The 20686-nt window shown below is 44.4% G+C and overlaps 2 protein-coding genes across 3 annotated transcripts; both read right to left on the bottom strand.

The window, feature by feature from the left end:
- Positions 1-58: 58 nt before the first annotated feature.
- On the bottom strand, positions 59-10106 carry LOC139568627 (zinc finger CCCH domain-containing protein 13-like). Its single transcript, XM_071390574.1, has 5 exons — positions 9850-10106; positions 8300-9347; positions 6773-6919; positions 1392-5596; positions 59-1295 (listed from the first exon to the last, which is right to left on the bottom strand). Exons 2-4 carry the CDS (start codon positions 9305-9307, stop codon positions 4745-4747), a joined length of 2007 nt encoding a protein of 668 aa, XP_071246675.1. The 5' UTR covers positions 9308-9347; positions 9850-10106; the 3' UTR covers positions 59-1295; positions 1392-4744.
- A 77-nt stretch (positions 10107-10183) lies between these two features.
- Positions 10184-19461, bottom strand: LOC139568628 (zinc finger protein 318-like). 2 transcript variants are annotated; one of them, XM_071390576.1, is made up of 3 exons: positions 19341-19461; positions 15860-16006; positions 10184-14357 (listed from the first exon to the last, which is right to left on the bottom strand). In XM_071390576.1, exons 2-3 carry the CDS (start codon positions 15971-15973, stop codon positions 13884-13886), a joined length of 588 nt encoding a protein of 195 aa, XP_071246677.1. In that variant the 5' UTR covers positions 15974-16006; positions 19341-19461; the 3' UTR covers positions 10184-13883. The 2 variants fall into 2 exon arrangements, with proteins under 2 accessions (XP_071246677.1, XP_071246678.1); XM_071390577.1 differs by lacking the exon at positions 19341-19461 and adding an exon at positions 18971-19281.
- Positions 19462-20686: the final 1225 nt, after the last annotated feature.

Raw genomic sequence — 20686 nt, 5'->3', positions numbered from 1 at the left:
GGAATGTGAAGCTCAATGGGTTGAAGTTAATTTGAAATATGATACACTACACACTTACAACATTAGACAGAATATTTTATTCAATTACATATTTACAAAGTGAAAGATGATCTATAGAAATAGGAAGGCTGACTGAACTGGGGAATGAAACAAGGGCAGTTCTTACTTTTAGCTATCAGGCATGAGAATTTACAAACATAATGCCGTCATTAGTCTTTTCATCGCATTGATACACATGTACTACGTCTAGGGCCAGGAGTTTTTCCTGACCACATGACCAGACCAAGTAAACTCCACACCCTTATTTGGTTTATAACAGGCAAATTGTCTCTGGCAGCCAAATACTCCATCTAAATTGAGGTACGGTTCTAGAAACATAAAGCCATCTACTTTCATATGCAAAATATACATTTACTCTAGTGTTATATAAGCAATAAGGCCAGAGGAAGAGTGGTATATGGGCAATATACCACAGCACGACGCAACACGGAGTGCCTGGACACAGCCCTTAGCAGTGGTATATTGACCATAATCACAAACCCCAGAGGAGCCTTATTGCTATTATAAACTGGTTCCCAACGTAATTAGAGCCGTAAAACTAAATGTTTAGTTACACCCATGGTATACGGTCTGATAAACCATGGCTTTCAGCCAATCAGAATTCAGGCCTCAAACCACCCAGTTTATAAAACCGGTGTTAACAGTTGCAGCCGACAGTATTTTTCAGTGATGAGTTTGTGGCGTCCATCTTCCGTTTACACACAGGTTTTTGGAGATGCAGATCGCTAATTAGCACAGGTAGTCAACTGTCTTCTGTCCGTTTTCCGTAAACAAGCACTGTAACATGGAAATATGCCCGTGTGAGAACCCTAACCCAATAAACATGTTTTTCCTCTCTACTGATATGAAAGATAGTTCCTTATGTCTCCAAAATCTTACCGCAAACGATGCTTGAAACGATGCATGTTAACATTTTGTGCAAGTGTTGGTGCTCTTGTCGGTGCCCCCGGCCAGAAGATACTATCGTTAATAGACGCTAAAGGTACTTAGCATACATGAATGGCCTAGGCCCTACCACATACACACAATACTAATAAATTACACTGAAAATAACTTCAATATGAAGCATTTAAGGACAAAGCTCAACTTAAAAAAAAATCCTTTGTTAGTGTCATTACAAATCTATAAATGGTTGATAGGTAAGAATGTAAGCCAACTGATGTCCATAGGGTCTGGATGGGTCAGCAGCAGGTTCTATTCTAGTGGGAGATGAGCTCATGATGCCAAGTGAAGATCTGCAGAAAATAGAAAGAGTTGAGACGAATGACTTGCTATGATATAATACAATCATGTTCTTTTGAAACCAATGTATTTCTGGTGCTTTTACTTACAACAGCTAGCCATCCTTTGAGGCCATGTTAGGCGTGCCCATCTTCAGGTTGAACTCTTCAAGTTGAGGAACATTTAAGAAATTCAAATGTCATTAAAAGGCTTTGCCATAACAACGACAAAATGTGGTTGAATGGTGAACGCCAAGTCATAGGTAGATAGAAGGTCAACATAACCTCATCTTAGTGAAAACATGGGTATTTCAGATAACCAAGGGAGAACGTGTTGTTTCTCCCCTTGTCTCTTTCTCAGCCTGGTTCAGAGAGGAAGCCAGGGCCCATTATAGCCGCTTTCTCCACAAGGTCTGCTAGCAGTTTCTCGCCATCTTTAATTGCGTTGTCCTCTCTTTCTCGGCCTTTCTCAGCCTTTGGTTCCAAGAGGGCCCTTTGCAGACACTTTTCTCCATATGATCTGCAAGCAGTTTCTCCTCTTCTAACGTAGTTTCTTCCTCTCTTTCTGGTTCTTTGTTGGGCCCTGGTTCAGAGGGAAGCTAAGAGTCATTTGTAGCCATCTGAGGAACTACTTTCTCTATTGTGTCTGCAAGCAGTTCCTTCCCTTCTGTCATCCCCCCCCCCCCCCCTTCCATCTTGGGTGCTGGTTCATTGGCCTCAGTGCCTTCAGCATCTGCTTTTGCCTTTGACAGTTTCCCCCTTGTCAAATATATTCATAAGGGTACACGGAACCTCTCTCCTTTTTCCTCTAGTGTTTTCTTATTTTTCTTTTTCTTGGGCTTTGGCTCAGAGGCCTCCCCAGAGTCCTTTGCAGCATCTAGAGGAGGCACTTTCTCCTTAGTGTCTACAAGTGGTCTCTTCCCTTTGTTCTGGCAAGCCCTTTTCCTCCTCTTTGCAAGATGCTTCCTATTCCCTTTCATATTGTACTGATGCCTCTTTAGACATCTGATTCGAATCCTCATGAAGATACCTGGATACAATTTTTTTTTCTTGGGGCCCATTTCAGAGGGGGCCGCAGAGTCCATTGCAGTCACCTGAGGAGCCACTTTCTCTGCAGCGTCAGCATGTGGTTTCTCGCCTTCTGGTTCTTTCTTAGGCCCTGTTTCAGATGGTGTCTCCAAATTCTTTGCAGCTTCCTGAGGGACCACTTCTTTAGCAGTGTCAGCATGTAGTTTCTCCCCATCTATCATTGCTTCTCCTTCATGGTCTTTCTTGGGCTCCGGTTGAAAGGGGAAGTGAGGGGCCACTTTCCCTGCTGCAAGCAATCGCTTTCTTTTGCGCTGGTGAGCCTTATTCCTCCTCTTCTCAAGCCATTTCATATTATACTGAAACTTCCTTAGATGACTGTGATAACTCTTCATGAATATACCTGTGAAGAATATATTGTTTCTCCCCTTTGCTTTCTTCTTGGACCCTGGTTCAGAGGGGGACTTCTTTGTCGCTATCCGAGTGGTCAATACCGCGGGGGACTTCTTTGTCACCATCTGACAGGACACTTTCACTACGGCTTCTGCATGCTTCTGTGACTTTTCCTTGTGGTTGCTAGCGTGCTGGGTGTATGTGAGATGGTGGTTGCTAGCGGGTTGGATGTATATGTATCTCTGACTTAAGACTACTGGAGTGCTGGCAGGCTGGGTAGATGTGAGCTGGAGGTTGCTAGTAGCAGCCTGGGTAGATGTGAGCTGGAGGTTGCTAGTAGCAGCCTGGGTAGATGTGAGCTGGAGGTTGCTAGTAGCAGCCTGGGTAGATGTGAGCTGGAGGTTGCTAGTAGCAGCCTGGGTAGATGAGAGATGGAGGTTGCTAGTAGCAGCCTGGGTACATGTGAGCTGGAGGTTGCTAGTAGCAGCCTGGGTACATGTGAGCTGGAGGTTGCTAGTAGCAGCCTGGGTACATGTGAGCTGGAGGTTGCTAGTAGCAGGCTGGGTAGATGAGAGCTGGAGGTTGCTAGTAGCAGGCTGGGTAGATATGAGCTGGAGGTTGCTAGTAGTAGGCTGGGTAGATGTGAGCTGGAGGTTGCTAGCAGGCTGGGTAGATGCGTATGTCTGGTTTAAGGATGTGGTGCCATTAGAGTAATATGGGGGGGGCTGGGGTAGGGTGGATCCCCAGGGGGGTTAGGTAGGAGGGGCTTGTTACCAGGCAGCATGGCACCAGCGGGCATGATTCCAGGAAGCATGGTACCAGGGGACATAATACCAGGAAGCGTGGTATCAGGGGACATGGTACCAGGGGGATAACCCCACACTGGAGGGAAGGCAATGGTGTAGGGGCTGCTGTTGTATGCCATAAACTGAGAGTACTGGGTGGGGGAGTTTGTTGCCATTATAGATGCACGAGGAGGATGAGAAACAGGGTATACAGGGTAAATGGAGTATGAGTAGAGCTCAATTGAGCTGTCAATGGACTCATCCCCATGCCTAACCCCCTCTCTATGTCCCAGTCTTTAGTAATAGTGTGGCAGTCGCTGTCTGTGTCCCAGGTGCTGTTCCAGTTTCTGGTCCTAGAACGTTTGTCTCTGGTCCTTTGCAACCACCTGTCTATGTCCTTGTCTATCGCTCGGTTTCTGTCTCTCTCAGATCTGTATCTGTCCCGGTCTCCCTCTCAGCCTCCGTCCCTGCCTTTCTCTGGGTCTCTGTCCCCGTGTCTCTCAGATCTGTCCCGGTCTCCGTCCCTGCCTTTCTCTGGGTCTCTGTCCCCGTGTCTCTCAGATCTGTATCGGCCCGTCTCTCCTAGATCTGTCCCGGTCTCTCTCTCGGCCTCCGTCCCAGTCTTTCTCTGGGTCTCTGTCCCCGTGTCTCTCAGATCTGTCCCGGTCTCCCTCTCGGCCTCCGTCCCTGCCTTTCTCTGGGTCTCTGTCCCCGTGTCTCTCAGATCTGTCCCGGTCTCCGTCCCTGCCTTTCTCTGGGTCTCTGTCCCCGTGTCTCTCAGATCTGTATCGGCCCGTCTCTCCTAGATCTGTCCCGGTCTCTCTCTCGGCCTCCGTCCCAGTCTTTCTCTGGGTCTCTGTCCCCGTGTCTCTCAGATCTGTCGGTCTCTCTCTCGGCCTCCGTCCCAGTCTTTCTCTGGGCCTCTGTCCCCGTGTCGCTCAGATCTGTATCGGCCCGTCTCTCCTAGATCTGTCCCGGTCTCTCTCTCGGCCTCCGTCCCAGTCTTTCTCTGGGTCTCTGTCCCCGTGTCGTTCAGATCTGTCCCGGTCTCTCTCTCGGCCTCCGTCCCAGTCTTTCTCTGGGTCTCTGTCCCCGTGTCTCTCAGATCTGTCCCGGTCTCTCTCTCGGCCTCCGTCCCAGTCTTTCTCTGGGTCTTTATCTCTATTCCTTTCTGATCTCTTAGTTTCTCTGACTACCGGTATGTCCTTGTCTCTCTCTCTGGTACTAGAGTGTCTGTGCCCGTCTCCCTTTCGGTTTCTCTCAGATCTGTCCCTTTCTCTGACTCGGCCCTTCTCTGGTACGAGAGCATCTTCGCCCGTATTTCTCTCTCGCAGGACTGTCCCCTTTTCTGACTCTGTCCTCGTCTCCCTCTCTGTCCCGGTCTCTAGTACTAGAGTGTCTGCGCCCATCTCTCTCTCCATCTCTTTCAGATCTCTCAATTTTTCTGACTATATCCTCTTCCTTCCCTCTGTCCTTGTCTCTGGTACCAGAGTGTCGGTGCCAGTCCCTCTCAGATCTGTCCCTGTGTCTCTCTATGTCCCATACCCTGTTACTAGAGCTGCTGTATTCAACAGTCATGTTTGAGTGCTGGTTTAGAAGGGAGCTAGGGCTGGCGCTGTCTGATGGTAATGAGGAAGCACTGAGATGTTTAAATGAGGGCTCGCTCTCCTTTTTCTCTTTTCCCTTCTCATTCTTGAACTTCCTTTTCAAGTCTCCCATCTTCCCATACAGCCTGTCATTGGTCCTGTCTGTCAGCTGACCCAACTCCTCGACCCCCAAGTCCAGCCCAACGATCTCCAGCAGGGTCTGCATCTGCTCGTACCGCTGCTCATCCTCAAGCCTCACCTTCTTCTTCTCCTCAACTGGAGAAGACATGGATCTACTGCTGGAGTCAACATGACCCTCGGGCAGAGTCGGCCAAACTTGTGGTAGCTTCTCGCCCACAACGAGTAACCCATTTTTGTTGTTGACGATCTTTGAGAGCTTGTTGATGTCCACCCCTTCATTGAGGACATTGAGGAAGCGCTGGAAGCCTGTGGCTGCTATGTCTTGCTCCTGTGTCCTGAGTGAATGAACTGGCCTCTGATTGTGCCGTTTATCATTCGGGACCACCTAACAGGAAACATATGATCAAATATCAATGAATATCTAACCACTTCAGCTATAAACAAACTAGTGCTGGGAGATTAACCAAAATGTAGGGTATTTTTCTTTTTTTTAACTAATTGACCGACGTATGTTCAATTACTTGAATACCACTTCGTTCAGTTTTTTTGGTAGGGAATTAGTAGGGAAATGTAGTTTCCAACAGGCCAATATTTCGCATGCTTTAGCACATAACTACAATGACCATAATCCATCTACTTGTCTGGTCTGTTTCTTTTACGCCATCTATTGAAGAGAGAAGAATGCACAATTGCGAGGTGATATAGAGAGCAGCTGTTACTTTGTGAGGTATCTCTACCTGAAAATACATCATCTACTTGGTATTCAGCAGTCATAAAAGCATGCCTTATTTACTTTGAAGAATTACGAAATAGTGATTTTGTAAGACAGCATAGGCAGAAGCTCTAGAGATGAGATGACTTGGAATGAAATAAGGTCATCAAATAAAACAAATGTAATATACACAAATGAAATATTTTATTAAATTAAAGTTATGTGAATAAATTATGGTTAATAAGTGATAAGCAGTAATTGGCAGTCACTACCATCATGGGACTTTTATTAATTGTTTTACTCTGTTAGAGCATTCAACCCACAGTGCATTTAATGTTAAAAAATAATAATCGAAACCAAAAAAGCACTAATCGCTCAGCAATAAAACAAACAAAATGTGTTTGATCTGCTTGTATCATCAAGATGGCCCATCAAACGTATCACTTATGTGTGCATTTCACACTACCTTTGTGTTGTCATGGGCTTGGTATATTTATCTGAATGTCACAATGAATGCATTTGGTTGCATTTTACTCATAATGGCTCATTCGGCCATTCTAGTTATGCTACAAGTTATCTCAATGACTGTTCGCATGCTAGGTAGCAATTGATGCATCAGGTGGTTGACAGGGATAACACTAATATAGCGGTGACATTTTAGAAAAAACTATAGGCCTATAAGAACACAAAAAAATATTATGAAGCGTACAATTAAGTAGGCACTTCATATCCTGCCTATTTGGAACGGGTGTCAATCGCAGAAATCGATTGTATAAATCGGGGGCCATGGTTTTCTTGACTTCCTTATGATACTTTTGCCGACCTCTATGTTTTGTTATGGCTACATACCTCCTCATTGTTGGGAGAGCGTTGTTGGTTCATTAAAGCCTTCACTTTCAGTCTCAGAGGACGGGCCTCTTCATTTTCTAGGGGAGCGCTAATCATCAGCTCCAATGCTCGCATCTTGTTTTGTTTCTTCAGCTTGGTAGGGGTATCCTGGAGGAAAATAGACAATATTTTAGTATGTGTAATGCAGTTGTCTCTGAATAGTGATCTAAGGTCAGTTTCTATTTACCTCTTAGACTCTTAATGGCTGTGGGTAACTGATCTTAGATCTGTGTTTGGAGAAAAGGGGGTCTGCTGCTAAGTCCATGTAGCAGAAACATCAGAATCCAAACATCAGGAAAGATCTGATGGTCACCCTGATGAAGGCGGTTGTAGTCGCAACACATTGGTGGATTTGTATTTTTTGCTACGCATAAGCCATAAACAATAAAAAGCTCTAAATGTTTTACGCTACACGCTAGTGCCTTGATTTTTTGGACAAAGGCTTTTTTGGCATTGTTTACTATCCATCATCAACTTCTTTTGGATCTATCAGGGAAGATTTATTCATAACAGTGTTGAGATCAATTCAGAATTTAATTAAATTCAACACATTAATTGAAATTCGATTTTGAATTGTTAACACCCCACAGGAAGCAGATTTTTTTTATAAAGTAGAATTTTAAATAACTTAGATATGGACATATGAGTCTCAATCCTTTGCCAAATCCTTTGCCAAAATCACCAGACACCTCTTACTAAAGAATAGATACCATCGCAGTTATAAATGAGAACTTGTTCTCAACTGGCCTACCTGGTTAAATAAAGATGAAAATAAATAAATAGCACTTACCCACCTTGCGTCTTATTTCCCAACCCTAGACTGTGCCTGTCTGGTGACACTTTTCCCAAATAGGAGGGAATTTCCGTGGTTGGTAGACGGTTGCGTCGCCAAGCAGTGCCCAGGAAATAATTCAATTAAATTGATGGATGCTACCCCCCCCATCATCCAAATCAAACATGGATTCCAATTTCTGTTATTGCTTTACGCGCACACCTGTGTTTCCAAACCTGTTTGGCCTAACTAATCAGCCTTGCAATACGGGCACCGTGCTGCAACAGACAGGAAGTAGAAATTGAGTGTGTGCGAGCAAACATTGAAATCCATCATTGATTAATAGTCCTTTCAGCGTGACTTAACTTGAACACTTCTCCAATGTCACGCCCCAAGACGGAATGTTAAATAAATGTACTTACACGTTATTAACTGTATACATGACGGCGAGCTCATACGGCTACAATATGTCAAACATAGTTTTGGTAACCATGCATGATGTCAACATGAACATAATGATGTATGGAATAAATTAAGGGGAATTTGACACAAATCTAGATTTTTGCATGAACTATCCCTTTAATTAAAATGTAATTCTGCTTCCTGTGGAGTGTGGCCAAATCAAATCTAATACTTTTATGGGAATTAAAGACCAATTAGCAATTCAGAATTGACCCCAACCTTGATTAATAAATACAGCACTAATAGGTACATACCTTACTCAGAATGTCCAGCACCCTCCGTTTAAGAGGTAGGCATATGCGTGAGGACTGGTCCGCGACATTACTGTTGAATGTTGTATTGTTCGCCTTCGTCTGTTTAGACATGCCCTTCGTTGTTGCGTATGCAGTCTGTGCTTTAGGCATGTCCTTAGCTCCGCGTTTAACCTTTTGCATAGCAAGAACAGCTTTCTTGCAAGCTCTCTTCTCCTCTATGACCTCCAGGTCCTCCACACCGAGCTCCAGAGGATCTCCATCAACGTCCACATCTGTGTCTGGGGAGAAGGGAGCACCGCTACCCCTCAATGAGCCTTCGCTCCAGTCTCTGGACGATGGGTCCATGATGTGCTTCCTCTGATATGAGCTACCATACTCCTCCCAACCTTCTCTAGTCCTCCTCATGCTGGAGTATTCACTGTAGGGCTCTCTGGCCATAGCCTGGGCGTTGTCTCTCTTAAGGCTATCGTTCCATTGTCCTGAGCTCGGTTCTCTGTACTCCCTCCGCTGACTGTACCTCTCTGGTTCTCCATACTCCCTCCGCCGACTGTACCTCTCTGGTTCTCCATACTCCCTCCGCTGACTGCATCCCTCTGGTTCTCTATACTCCATCCGCTGACTACATCTCTCTGGTTCTCTATACTCCATCCGCTGACTGCATCTCTCTGGTTCTTCATACTCCCTCCGCTGACTGTACCTCTCTGGTTCTCCATACTCCCTCCGCTGACTACATCCCTCTGGTTCTCTATACTCCCTCCGCTGACTACATCCCTCTGGTTCTCTATACTCCATCCGCTGACTGCATCTCTCTGGTTCTCTATACGCCATCCGCTGACTGCATCTCTCTGGTTCTTCATACTCCCTCCGCTGACTGTACCTCTCTGGTTCTCCATACTCCCTCCGTTGACTGCATCTCTCTGGTTCTCCATACTCCCTCCGTTGACTGCATCTCTCTGGTTCTCCATACTCCCTCCGTTGACTGTGCCTCTCTGGATCCATGGGGTACATTCTGCCAAGGTGCCTGAGCTGGACTGACACTCCAGGTTCACTGCAGAGAATAAAATGGTGGTGAACTGTACTGTGTGTCAACTATATTACACTAATGTTAAGTATGTGATGAATATAAGCATGTTTGTCGTTGATTATGCTATATTGGATGTTATTTGCCCAGATATGCATGTTCAAGGCAAGACATAAGACCTCAAACGAATTAACAGGCTTTTAAACAAACAAGTTGAGTTCCAATATATAGGTAGTTGCATTTGTCTTCTATAATGCTAACTTAGTTTGCTTGTACGTTAATGTTCTGAATGTCAGCTGAAATGTGCTAGCGTTAGCCAGCTAACGTTAGCTATAGGTTACTACCTAGCTAGTTCGTAACGTAATTTTCAGAGCAGGTTGGCATATACCTTGCTAGCTAACGATTGTAAATGCAAGCATGCCTGATATAATATCGACAAATACATGAAATTGCCACATTGAAATAGTCACATTGCACATTTTCCATAATAAGTGGCGGCAAACATTGACTATAGCTAATGATTGCCTACCTCGAGTCTCGCGCAGGCTTATGTGTTCGCCGTCTCCTTCTGGATCTTGTAGGGTCAAACAATTTGCATACCAGTCTCTCTTAAAAATCGGAGTTATTTGATTTCAATATAAATTGTATAGATCGGGTTAAGTTTGTTATAAAGGCAACTGGTCAACCAACATAACCTCGTTTCTTGTCTACTTCGTCTATAGCTCTGTATTCAGCTTCAGGATCGACATTCCAATAATGCCACCAATAGGACGGAGTGCGAAGAGCAGGGCATTTTCTAATACTAAACCAATGAAAGTTATGCCTGAAAAGAAATGTTAAATTACTTTTGACATACTCCACACTTACAATATTAGACAGAATATTTTATTCATTTAAATATTTACAAAGTGAAAGACGATCTATAGACTGAACTGGGGAGTGAAACATGGGCAGTTTTCTTGCTTTTAGCTATCAGGCATGAGAACTTACAAACATGTCATTGCATTGATACACATGTACTATGCCCAGGGGCAGGAGTTGTTTCTGACCACATGACCAGACCAAGTAAACTCCACGGCCTTAATATTTAGTTTATAACGGGAGAGAAAATGCATTTGCTGAGCAGATATCATAGTCAAGAAAAACTCCTGGCCCTACCCATACCACACACAATACAAAACATTACACTGAAAATAGCTTCAACGTGAAGTATTTAAGGATGAGGATAAACTATAACAAATCCTTTGCTAGTGTCATGACAAATCCAGCTTCCTGAGGAACCACTTCTTCTGTGTCAGCATGTAGTTTCTCCCCATCTATCATTGCTACTCCTTCTGGATCTTGGGCTCCTCTTCAAAGGGGAAATCCTTTGCAGCTACTTGAGGGGCCACTTTCCCTGATGCTTCTGCAAGCAGTCACTTTATTTTGTGCTGGGAGACCTTATTCCTCCTCTTCAAAAGCCGTTTCCTCTTACACAGACGCTTCCTTAGATGATTGTGATAACTCTTCATGAAAATACCTGTGAAGAATATATTGTTTACCCCCTTTGCTCTCTTCATTCATCCCGGTTCAGAGGGGGACTTTGTCACCATCTGACAGGACACTTTCGCAAGTTTCACGCTTCGCATGTTTCACGCTTCTGCATGTTTCTCTCTTCCATGTTTATTCTTTTCACTTTCGCTACGGCTTCTGCATGCTTCTGTCTCCTTTCCTTGTGGTTGCTAGCGGGCTGGGTGTATGTGAGGTGGTGGTTGCTAGCGGGCTGGGTGCATGTGAGATGGTGGTTGCTAGCGGGCTGGGTGCATGTGAGATGGTGGTTGCTAGCGGGCTGGGTGCATGTGAGATGGTGGTTGCTAGCGGGCTGGGTGCATGTGAGATGGTGGTTGCTAGCGGGCTGGGTGCATGTGAGATGGTGGTTGCTAGCGGGCTGGGTGTATGTGAGATGGTGGTTGCTAGCAAGCTGGGTGTATGTGAGATGGTGGTTGCTAGCGGGCTGGGTGTATGTGAGATGGTGGTTGCTAGCGGGCTGGGTGTATGTGAGATGGTGGTTGCTAGCGGGCTGGGTGTATGTGAGATGGTGGTTGCTAGCGGGCTGGGTGTATGTGAGATGGTGGTTGCTAGCGGGCTGGGTGTATGTGAGATGGTGGTTGCTAGCGGGCTGGGTGTATGTGAGATGGTGGTTGCTAGCGGGCTGGGTGTATGTGAGAAGGTGGTTGCTAGCGGGCTGGGTGTTTGTGAGATGGTGGTTGCTAGCGGGCTGGGTGTATCTGAGATGGTGGTTGCTAGCGGGCTGGGTGTATGTGAGATGGTGGTTGCTAGCGGGCTGGGTGTATGTGAGATGGTGGTTGCTAGCGGGCTGGGTGCATGTGAGATGGTGGTTGCTAGCGGGCTAGGTGTATCTGAGATGGTGGTTGCTAGCGGGCTGGGTGTATGTGAGATGGTGGTTGCTAGCGGGCTGGGTGTATCTGAGATGATGGTTGCTAGCGGACTGGGTGTATCTGAGATGGTGGTTGCTAGCGGACTGGGTGTATCTGAGATGGTGGTTGCTAGCGGGCTGGGTGTATCTGAGATGATGGTTGCTAGCGGACTGGGTGTATCTGAGATGGTGGTTGCTAGCGGGCTGGGTGTATCTGAGATGATGGTTGCTAGCGGACTGGGTGTATCTGAGATGATGGTTGCTAGCGGACTGGGTGTAAGTGTATCTCTGAGTTAAGATCAATGAATCAAATTCATTTATTTTTTAAAGCCTTTTTTCATCAGTAAATGTCACAAAGTGCTTAGACAGAACTCAGTGCTTAGATAATGTGGCCCAGTCCGATGATACCCCCAGACAGGGCCAACCAGGCAGGATGTAACTGCTTAGGTGAAGTGAAGGCCATCCTCACATGGAGAATGCTGCTTTTTAGTTATCTTTTCGACAGTATCAAAAATACATTTTGGATTGTTTTTATCCGCCTCAGTCTGGTTGGAAATGTAGGCTGATCGAGCAGCAGTGAGGGCTTTTCGATATTGCGCTTTACTGTCTTTCCAAGCTAGTTGGAAGACTTCCAATTTGGTAGAGCGCCATTTCCGTTCCATTTGTCTGCAAACTTGCTTCAGGGCTCTGTTATGTTCTTTATACCAGGGAGCTAGTTTCTTGTGACAAATGGGGGGGTTACGTAGGAGGGGCAAGACTGCTGCAGTGCAGGCAGCCTGGGTAGATGTGAGCTGGAGGTTGCTAGTAGCAGGCTGGGTAGATGAGAGCTGGAGGTTGCTAGTAGCAGGCTGGGTAGATGTGAGCTGGAGGTTGCTAGTAGCAGGCTGGGTAGATGTGAGCTGGAGGTTGCTAGTAGCAGGCTGGGTAGATGAGAGCTGGAGGTTGCTAGTAGCAGGCTGGGTAGATGTGAGCTGGAGGTTGCTAGTAGCAGGCTGGGTAGATGAGAGCTGGAGGTTGGTAGATGTGAGCTGGAGGTTGCTAGCAGGCTGGGTAGATGTGAGCTGGAGGTTACTAGCAGGCTGGGTGTATGCGTATGTCTGGTTTAAGGATGTGGTGCCATTAGAGTAATATGGGGGGGCGCTGGGGTAGTGTGGATCCCCAGGGGGGTTAGGTAGGAGGGGCTTGTTACCAGGCGATATGGCACCAGCAGGCATGATTCCAGGTGGCATTGTAACAGGGAGCATAATACCAGGAAGCATGGTACCAGGGGGCATAATACCAGGGGGCATAGTACCATGAGGATAACCCCACACTGGAGGGAAGGCAATGGTGTAGGGGCTGCTGTGGTATGCCATATACTGAGAGTACTGGGTGGGGGAGTAGGTTGCCATCATAGATGCACGAGGAGGATGAGAAACAGGGTATACAGGGTCCATGGAGTATGAGTAGAGCTCAATGGAGCTTTCCCTGGACTCATCCCCATACCAATCCCTCTCAGATCTCTCTATGTCCCAGTCTCTAGTACTAGAGCGGCTGTCCCAGTCGCTCTCACTGTCCCAGTCTCTGGTCCTAGAATGTTTGTCCCTGTCCTTTGCAGGCACCTCTCTCTGTTCCTGTGCCTCTCAGATCTGTATCTGACCCGGTCTCTCTCAGATCGGTCACTGTTTCTCTCTCGGCCTCCGTCCCCATCGATCTCAGATCTGTCTCTGTTCCTGTCCCTCTCAGATATGTCCCTGTCTCTCTCAGATATGTCCCTGTCTCTCTCTCGGCCTCCGTCCCAGTCTTTCTCTGGGTCTCTGTCTCTCTCAGATCTGTCACTGTCTTTCTCTCCATTTCTTTCTGATCTCTTAGTTTCTCTGACTACTGGTATGTCCTTGTCTCTTTCTCCAGTACTAGAGTGTCTGTGCCCATTTCCCTCTCCATCTCTTTCAGATCTCTCAATTTCTCTGACTATATCCTCCTCCCTCTCTTTCCTTGTCTCTGGTACCAGAGTGTCAGTGGCAGTCCCTCTCAGATCTGTCCCTGTGTCTCTCTATGTCCCATACCCTGTTACTAGAGCTGCTGTATTCAACAGTCATGTTTGAGTGCTGGTTTAGAAGGGGGCTAGGGCTGGCGCTGTCTGATGGTAATGAGGAAGTACTGAGATGTTAAAATGAGGGCTCGCTCTCCTTTTTCTCTTTTCCCTTCTCATTCTTGAACTTCCTTTTCAAGTCTCCCATCTTCCCATACAGCCTGTCATTGGTTCTATCTGTCAGCTGACCCAACTTCTCAACCCCCAAGTCCAGCCCAACGATCTCCAGCAGGGTCTGCATCTGCTCGTACCGCTGCTCATCCTCAAGCATCACCTTCTTCTTCTCCTCAACTGGAGAAGACTTGGATCTACTGCTGGAGTCAACATGACCTTCGGGCAGAGTCGGCCAAACTTGTGGTAGCTTCTCGCCCACAACGGGTAACTCATTTTCGTCGTTGACGATCTTTGAGAACTTGTTGATGTCCACCCCTTCATTGAGGACATTGAGGAAGCGCTGGAAGCCTGTGGCTGCTTTGTCTTGCTCCTGTGTCCTGAGTGAATGAACTGGCCTCTGAATGGTTGGATTATGCGGTTTATCATCAGGGACCACCTAACAGGGGACATGAGGAAATATCAATGAATATCTATCCACTTCAGCTATAAACAAACAACATGTGTTTGATCTGCTTGCATCATCAAGATGGCCCATCAAACGTATCCTTCATTTATGTATCACTTATGTGTGCATTTCACACTACCTCTGTGTCATCATGGGCTTGGTATATTTATCTGAATGTCACGATAGATGTACAGTGCCCTCCATAATTGTTGGGACAGTGAATACATTTTTTCTTCTTTTGGCTCTTATTCCAGAAGTTTGGATTTTAAATCAAACAATGACTATGAGGTTAAAGCGCAGACTGTCAGATTTAAATTGATGGTATTTTCATCTATAAATCGGGTGAACCGTTTAGAAATGACAGCACTTTCTGACATAGTCCCCCCCCATTTTAGGGGACCAAAGGTCAATACCAAAGGTATTGGGACAAATTCACTTGTATGTGTATTAAAGTAGTAAAAAGTGAATTATTTGGTCCAATATTCATAGCACGCAATAACCACATCAAGGTTGTGACTCTACAAATGTGTTGGATGCATTTGCTGTTTGTTTTGGTTGTGTTTCAGATTATTTTGTGCTCAATAGAAATTAATGGTACATAATGTATTGTGTCATTGGAGTCACTTTTATTGTAAATACGAATAGAGTATGTTTCTAAATACTTTTCCATTCATGTGGATCCTACCATGATTACGGATAATCCTGAATGAATCTTCAATATAATAAAATAATAAATAAAAGAAAATGACTATACATTATTTACCAATCATTTCTATTGGGCACAAAATAATCTGAAACACAACCAAAACAAACAGCAAATGCACCCAACAAAGCTTGATGTAGTCATTGTGTGCTATGATTATGGGACCAAATACTTAACTTTTTACTACTTTAATAAACATAAGTGAATTTGTCCCAATACTTTTGGTCCCCTAAAATGGGGGACTATGTATAGAAAGTGCTGTAATTTCTAAATGGTTCACTCGATATGGATAAAAATACCCTGAAATGAAAGCTGACAGTCTGCACTTTAACCCCACAGTCATTGTTTGATTTCAAATCCAAACCTGTGGAGTAAAGACAAAATAAGATAAAATGCTTTACTGTCCCCAAATAATTACGGAGTGCACAGTATTTGGTTGCATTCTGTCAACTGCATTTTACTCAAAATGACTCATTCAGCAATGATTGGCTGTTATCTGACTAGCTATGCTACAAGTCCATCTCAATGACTGTTAGCATGATAGGTAACATTTTCATGCAGGTGGTCGACGGAGATGATGCTAATATAGCCATGACATTCTAGACAACACTGTAGGCCTATAAGAACACAAAAAAGATGATGTGTACAAGTAGGTAGACACTTAATATCTAGCGTATGTGGGATGGGTGTCAATCGCAGAAATCGATTGTATAAATCGGGGGCCATGGTTTTCTTGACTTCCTTCTGATGATACTTTTGCCGACCTCTATGTTTTGTTATGGCTACATACCTCCTCATTGTTGGGAGAGCATCGCTGGTTCATTAAAGCTTTCACTTTCAGTCTCAGAGGACGGGCCTCTTCATTTTCTAGGGGAGCGCTAATCATCAGCTCCAATGCTCGCATCTTGTTTTGTTTCTTCAGCTTGGCAGGGGTATCCTGGAGGAAAATAGACAATATTTTAGAATAATATATGCCATTTAGCAGACGCTTTTATCCAAAGTGACTTACAGTCATGTGTGCATACATTTTACGTATGCGTGGTCCCGGGAATCGAACCCACTACCCTGGCGTTACAAGCGCCATGCTCTACCAACTGTGCTACAAAAGGACCCCATACTAAAAGCACCATTTTAGTATGTGTAATGAAGGTGATCCAAGGTCAGTTTTTATTTACCTCTTAGACTCTTAATAGTTCATGTAAGAACCAGATTTTTCTACTGCTAAGTCCATGTAGTAGAAACATCAGAATCCAAACATCAAGAAAGATCTGGTGGTCACCCTGATGGTGCCGTTTTTTCATTCTCGCTATGCATAAGCCGTAAACAATAAAGGCGTTTGAGTTTTTTCCACTACACACCTTGATTAATTCTGGAAGTTTTTTGCACAAATGCATTTTTGGAATTATTTACTATCAAGCAGCAACTTCTTTTTGATCTATCAGGAAATATCTATTCATAACAGGGTTAACATCAATTTGGAATTAAAATTATATTCAACACAATTGAAATTTGAATTGGTCACACCCCACAGGAAGCAGAATTTGAAATAAAGGAAGTAGAATTTAATTCAAATCAAAGAAATTCAACTGAGACATGAATATGAGTCTCAACCCATTGACAAATACTTTGCCAAAATTACCTGCCACCTCTTGCTAAAGATTACAGATACCATTTTAAAATGTTAGTTTGATTATAACTCAATGATGTCAAACAGTATTTTGTTTGTATTTTTGTCATGAAATGTTCTCTTCCATTCTGGAGTGTTTGACCAAATGCATTCTGAGAAATGTATGTTTTTCTATCATTACATTTAATAACATGTAAAGTGAACATGCAACAATTTAAAAGATTTTACAGAGTAACTGTTCATATAAGGAAATCAGTCAATTGAAATAAATTCATTATGCCCTTATCTATGGATTTCACATGACTGGGAATACAGATATGCATCTGTTGGTCACAGATGCCTTTAGAAAAGGTAGAGGCATGAATCAGATAACCAGTCAGTATCTGGTGTGACCACCATTTGCCTCATGCAGCGCGACACATCTCCTTTGCATAGAGTTGATCAGGGTGTTGATTGTGGCCTGTGATATGTTGTCCCACTCTTCTTCAATCGCTGTGCAAAGTTCCTGGATATTGGCGGGAACTGGAACACGTTGTCCTACACGGCGATCCAGAGCACCCCAAACATGCTCAATGGGTGACATGTCTGGTGAGTATGCAGGCCATGGAAGAACTAGAACATTTTCAGCTTCCAGGAATTGTCTACAGATTCTTGCGACATGGGGCTGTGCATTATCATGCTGAAACAAGGGGTGATGGTGGCCGATGAATGGCACGACAATGGGCCTCAGGATTTTGTCAAGGTATCTCTGTGCATTCAAATTGTCATCAATAAAATGCAATTGTGTTCATTGTCCGTAGCTTATGCCTGTCCATACCATAACATTTTTACATTTTACATTTTAGTCATTTTAGCAGACGCTCTTATCCAGAGCGACTTACAGTAGAGTGCATACATTTTATTACATTTTTACATACTGAGACAAGGATATCCCTACCGGCCAAACCCTCCCTACCGGCCAAACCCTCCCTAACCCGGACGACGCTATGCCAATTGTGCGTCGCCCCACGGATCTCCCGGTTGCGGCCGGCTGCGACAGAGCCTGGGCGTGAACCCAGAGACTCTGGTGGCGCAGCTAGCACTGCGATGCAGTGCCCTAGACCACTGCGCCACCTGGGAGATCTATAACCAAACCACCACCATGGGGCACTCTGTTCACAACGTTGACATCAGCAAACCGCTAGCCCACACAACGCCATACACGTCGTCTGCGGTTGAGGCCGGTTGGATGTACTGCCAAATTCTCTAAAATGACATTGGAGGCGGCTTATGGTGGAGAAATAAAAAAGTAATTTTCTGGCAACAGCTCTAGTGGACATTCCTGCATTCAGAATGGCAATTGCAAGCTCCCTCAAAACATGAGACATCTGTGGCATTGTGTTGTGACAAAACTCCGCATTTTAGAGTGGCCTTTTGTTGCCCCCCAGCACAAGGTGCACCTGTGTAATGATCATGCTGTTTAATCAGCTTCTTGATATGCCACACCTGTCAGATTAATGGATTATCTTGGCAAAAGGGAAATGCTCACTAACAGGGATGTAAACAAATAAGATTTTTGTGTGCATATAGAATATTTCAGAATAGAATATTTCAGCTCATGTAACCAACACTTTACATGTTGCATTTATATTTTTGTTCAGTGTGTAAGGGAGACAACCTACAAAATAATATTTAAATATCTCCAGGCCACTGTAATTACAACTTGTTTCAAGAGGATGAGTTTAAAAAATGTAATGTTTTTAGAACATGTTTAGCCCAGGGGTCTAGCAGTATAGCACTTACCCACCCTGCATCTTATTTCCCGACATTAGACTGTGCCTGTTTGGTGACACTTTTCCCATGTCGAAGGATATTTCCGTGGTCGGGAGACGGTTCTGATTGGGAAATAATTCAATTCAATTGATAGATGCTACCCCCCTCTAAATCAAACTCAAACATGGATTCCATGTTGTGTTATTGCTTTGCGTGCACACCTGTCTGTGTTTCACACCAGTTTGTCCTAACTAATCAGCCTGGCAATACGGGCGCCGTGCTGCAACAGACAGGAGGTAGAACGCAGTCTGTGCGCGCAAACATTGACATGTTTGATTTTAACACTTTCTTGTGCACAGGTAATGTGAGGGATGCCGATTTAATAAAAACGTTCTTCCGACTATGGATATATCTTCAACGTCAGACAAGTGCTGCTAAAACAGGTAGTCATTTCAGCGTGACTTAACTTGAACGCCCTAAGACTGAATGCCCCATGACGGAATGTTAAATAAATGTACTTACACGTTATTTCCTGTATACATGACGGCGAGCTGGTAGGGATACAACATGTCAAACACAGTTTTGGTAACCATGCATGATGTCAACATGAACATAATAATGATGTATGGAATAATTTATCTATTTGAATTTCATTGAATTCAATTCTACAGACAACTCAAAGTAAAGGGAATTTGACCCAAATCTATCCCTTAAATTCGAATAAAATTCTGCTTCATGTGGTGTGGCCAATTCAAATCCCAACATTTTATGGAAATGGGAGACCAATTAGCAACTAAATTCAGAATTGAGCCCAACCCTGATTAATAAATACAGAACTAATAGGTACATACCTTACGCAGTAGGTACTGTACCGGTGTTCTTCTGAACTTACTTAGAATGTACAGCACCCTCCGTTTAAGAGGTAGGCATACGCGTGACGACCTGTCGGCAACATTGTTGTATGTTTTGAATATTGTATTGTTCATCTTGGTCTGTTTAGATATGCCCTTCACTGTTGTGGATGCAGTCTGTTTTTTAGGCATGTCCTTAGCTCCGTGTTCAAGCTCTCGTGTAGCAAGAACAGCTTTCTTGCGAGCTATCTTCTCCTCTATGACCTCCAGCTCCTTCTTCTTACGAGCGAGTTCCAGGTCCACACTGGGCTGCACAGGATCTCCATCAACGTCCCCATCTGTGTCTGGGGAGAAGGGAGCACCGCTTACCCCTCAATGAGCCTTCGCTCCAGTCTCTGGACGATGGATCCATGATGTAGCTCATATCAGAGGCACCGTACTCCTCCGAATCCCCACTAGCTTCTCCTTACTGCCACCGCGGGCTGTACCTCTCTGGATCCATTGGGTATGTTATCTTCCAGCGTGCCTGAGCTGGGATGACTCTTCAGGTTCACTGCAGCATAAAATAAAAATGTAAGAAGACATTGGTGAGCTTAATGTAAGCTACATGTTGTTGTGTAAATGCCCAAGAACGTTCATTTATTAATCTGCAATGAGTCTGGATCGGTTGTCACTAGTTACCACAGCCACAAAGTCTAAATTGGTTATATCGTAAAGATTCAGGAAAAACTAGCTGTATGGTCAGGTTTAAAGATTTTAAAGACATTTTAGAAATAGGGTTTATGACTTTGTGGTAACTAGTGAAGACAGTCTGGATCTGAGTACCACCCGACAATTTCTAGAACACAAATCACATTCTAACCGTTCTGATTGGTCCCAGAAACCGATCAATTGGGCCTGAACACATGTGGGTAAAGCACCGTTTCTAAATGTCGTTATTGGCTTTGATAGTCTGATTGGTTAGAAATGATCCATCGCTGATGACTTTTGGACAACACCCCTCATTTTGACATTATTGAAGTTGTTTGTGGTAATGGCAGTCACTAGCTAGGTTTCCATCCATTTGGAGACAGATTCATGCAAATATTCTAGAATCTGGATAAAGAAAAAATTTGCATTTTCCCACCAGTGGTGTGATAGAAATCACTGCGTGATGATATAGTGCACACAAAATGTACATTTTCGCTTAAGTCTTCATGAACTGAATTCTATTTATTGCATTTTCAACTCTGTTGCGTAAAATAACAAATGTGCTCACTCTGTTATTGGCACACGCGCTGTTGGCGCTAGTAGGTTGTGCTGGTAGGCTAGTCTACATGAGATTATTATGGATAAGAGCGAGAATATTTTGATTTGTCAAATGGCAGTCATGCATCGATAATCATGT

This window comes from Salvelinus alpinus, chromosome 2, assembly GCF_045679555.1.
Source record: "Salvelinus alpinus chromosome 2, SLU_Salpinus.1, whole genome shotgun sequence".
Taxonomy (NCBI): Eukaryota; Metazoa; Chordata; class Actinopteri; order Salmoniformes; family Salmonidae; genus Salvelinus; species Salvelinus alpinus.
Note: the sequence above shows the minus strand (reverse complement) of the source record. Positions and strands in the feature narration are given on the sequence as shown.

Excerpts from the sequence above, each read along its gene's own strand:
- LOC139568627 (XM_071390574.1), bottom strand. The coding sequence starts at position 9,307 with ATGTACCCCATGGATCCAGAGAGGCACAGTCAACGGAGGGAGTATGGA. Across the intron at positions 6,920-8,299 it reads TGCTGGACATTCTGAGTAAG|GATACCCCTACCAAGCTGAA; the intron begins GTATGTACCTAT and ends ATTTTCCTCCAG. Across the intron at positions 5,597-6,772 it reads GCTCTCCCAACAATGAGGAG|GTGGTCCCGAATGATAAACG; the intron begins GTATGTAGCCAT and ends GTTTCCTGTTAG.
- LOC139568628 (XM_071390576.1), bottom strand. The coding sequence starts at position 15,973 with ATGCGAGCATTGGAGCTGATGATTAGCGCTCCCCTAGAAAATGAAGAG. Across the intron at positions 14,358-15,859 it reads GCTCTCCCAACAATGAGGAG|GTGGTCCCTGATGATAAACC; the intron begins GTATGTAGCCAT and ends GTCCCCTGTTAG.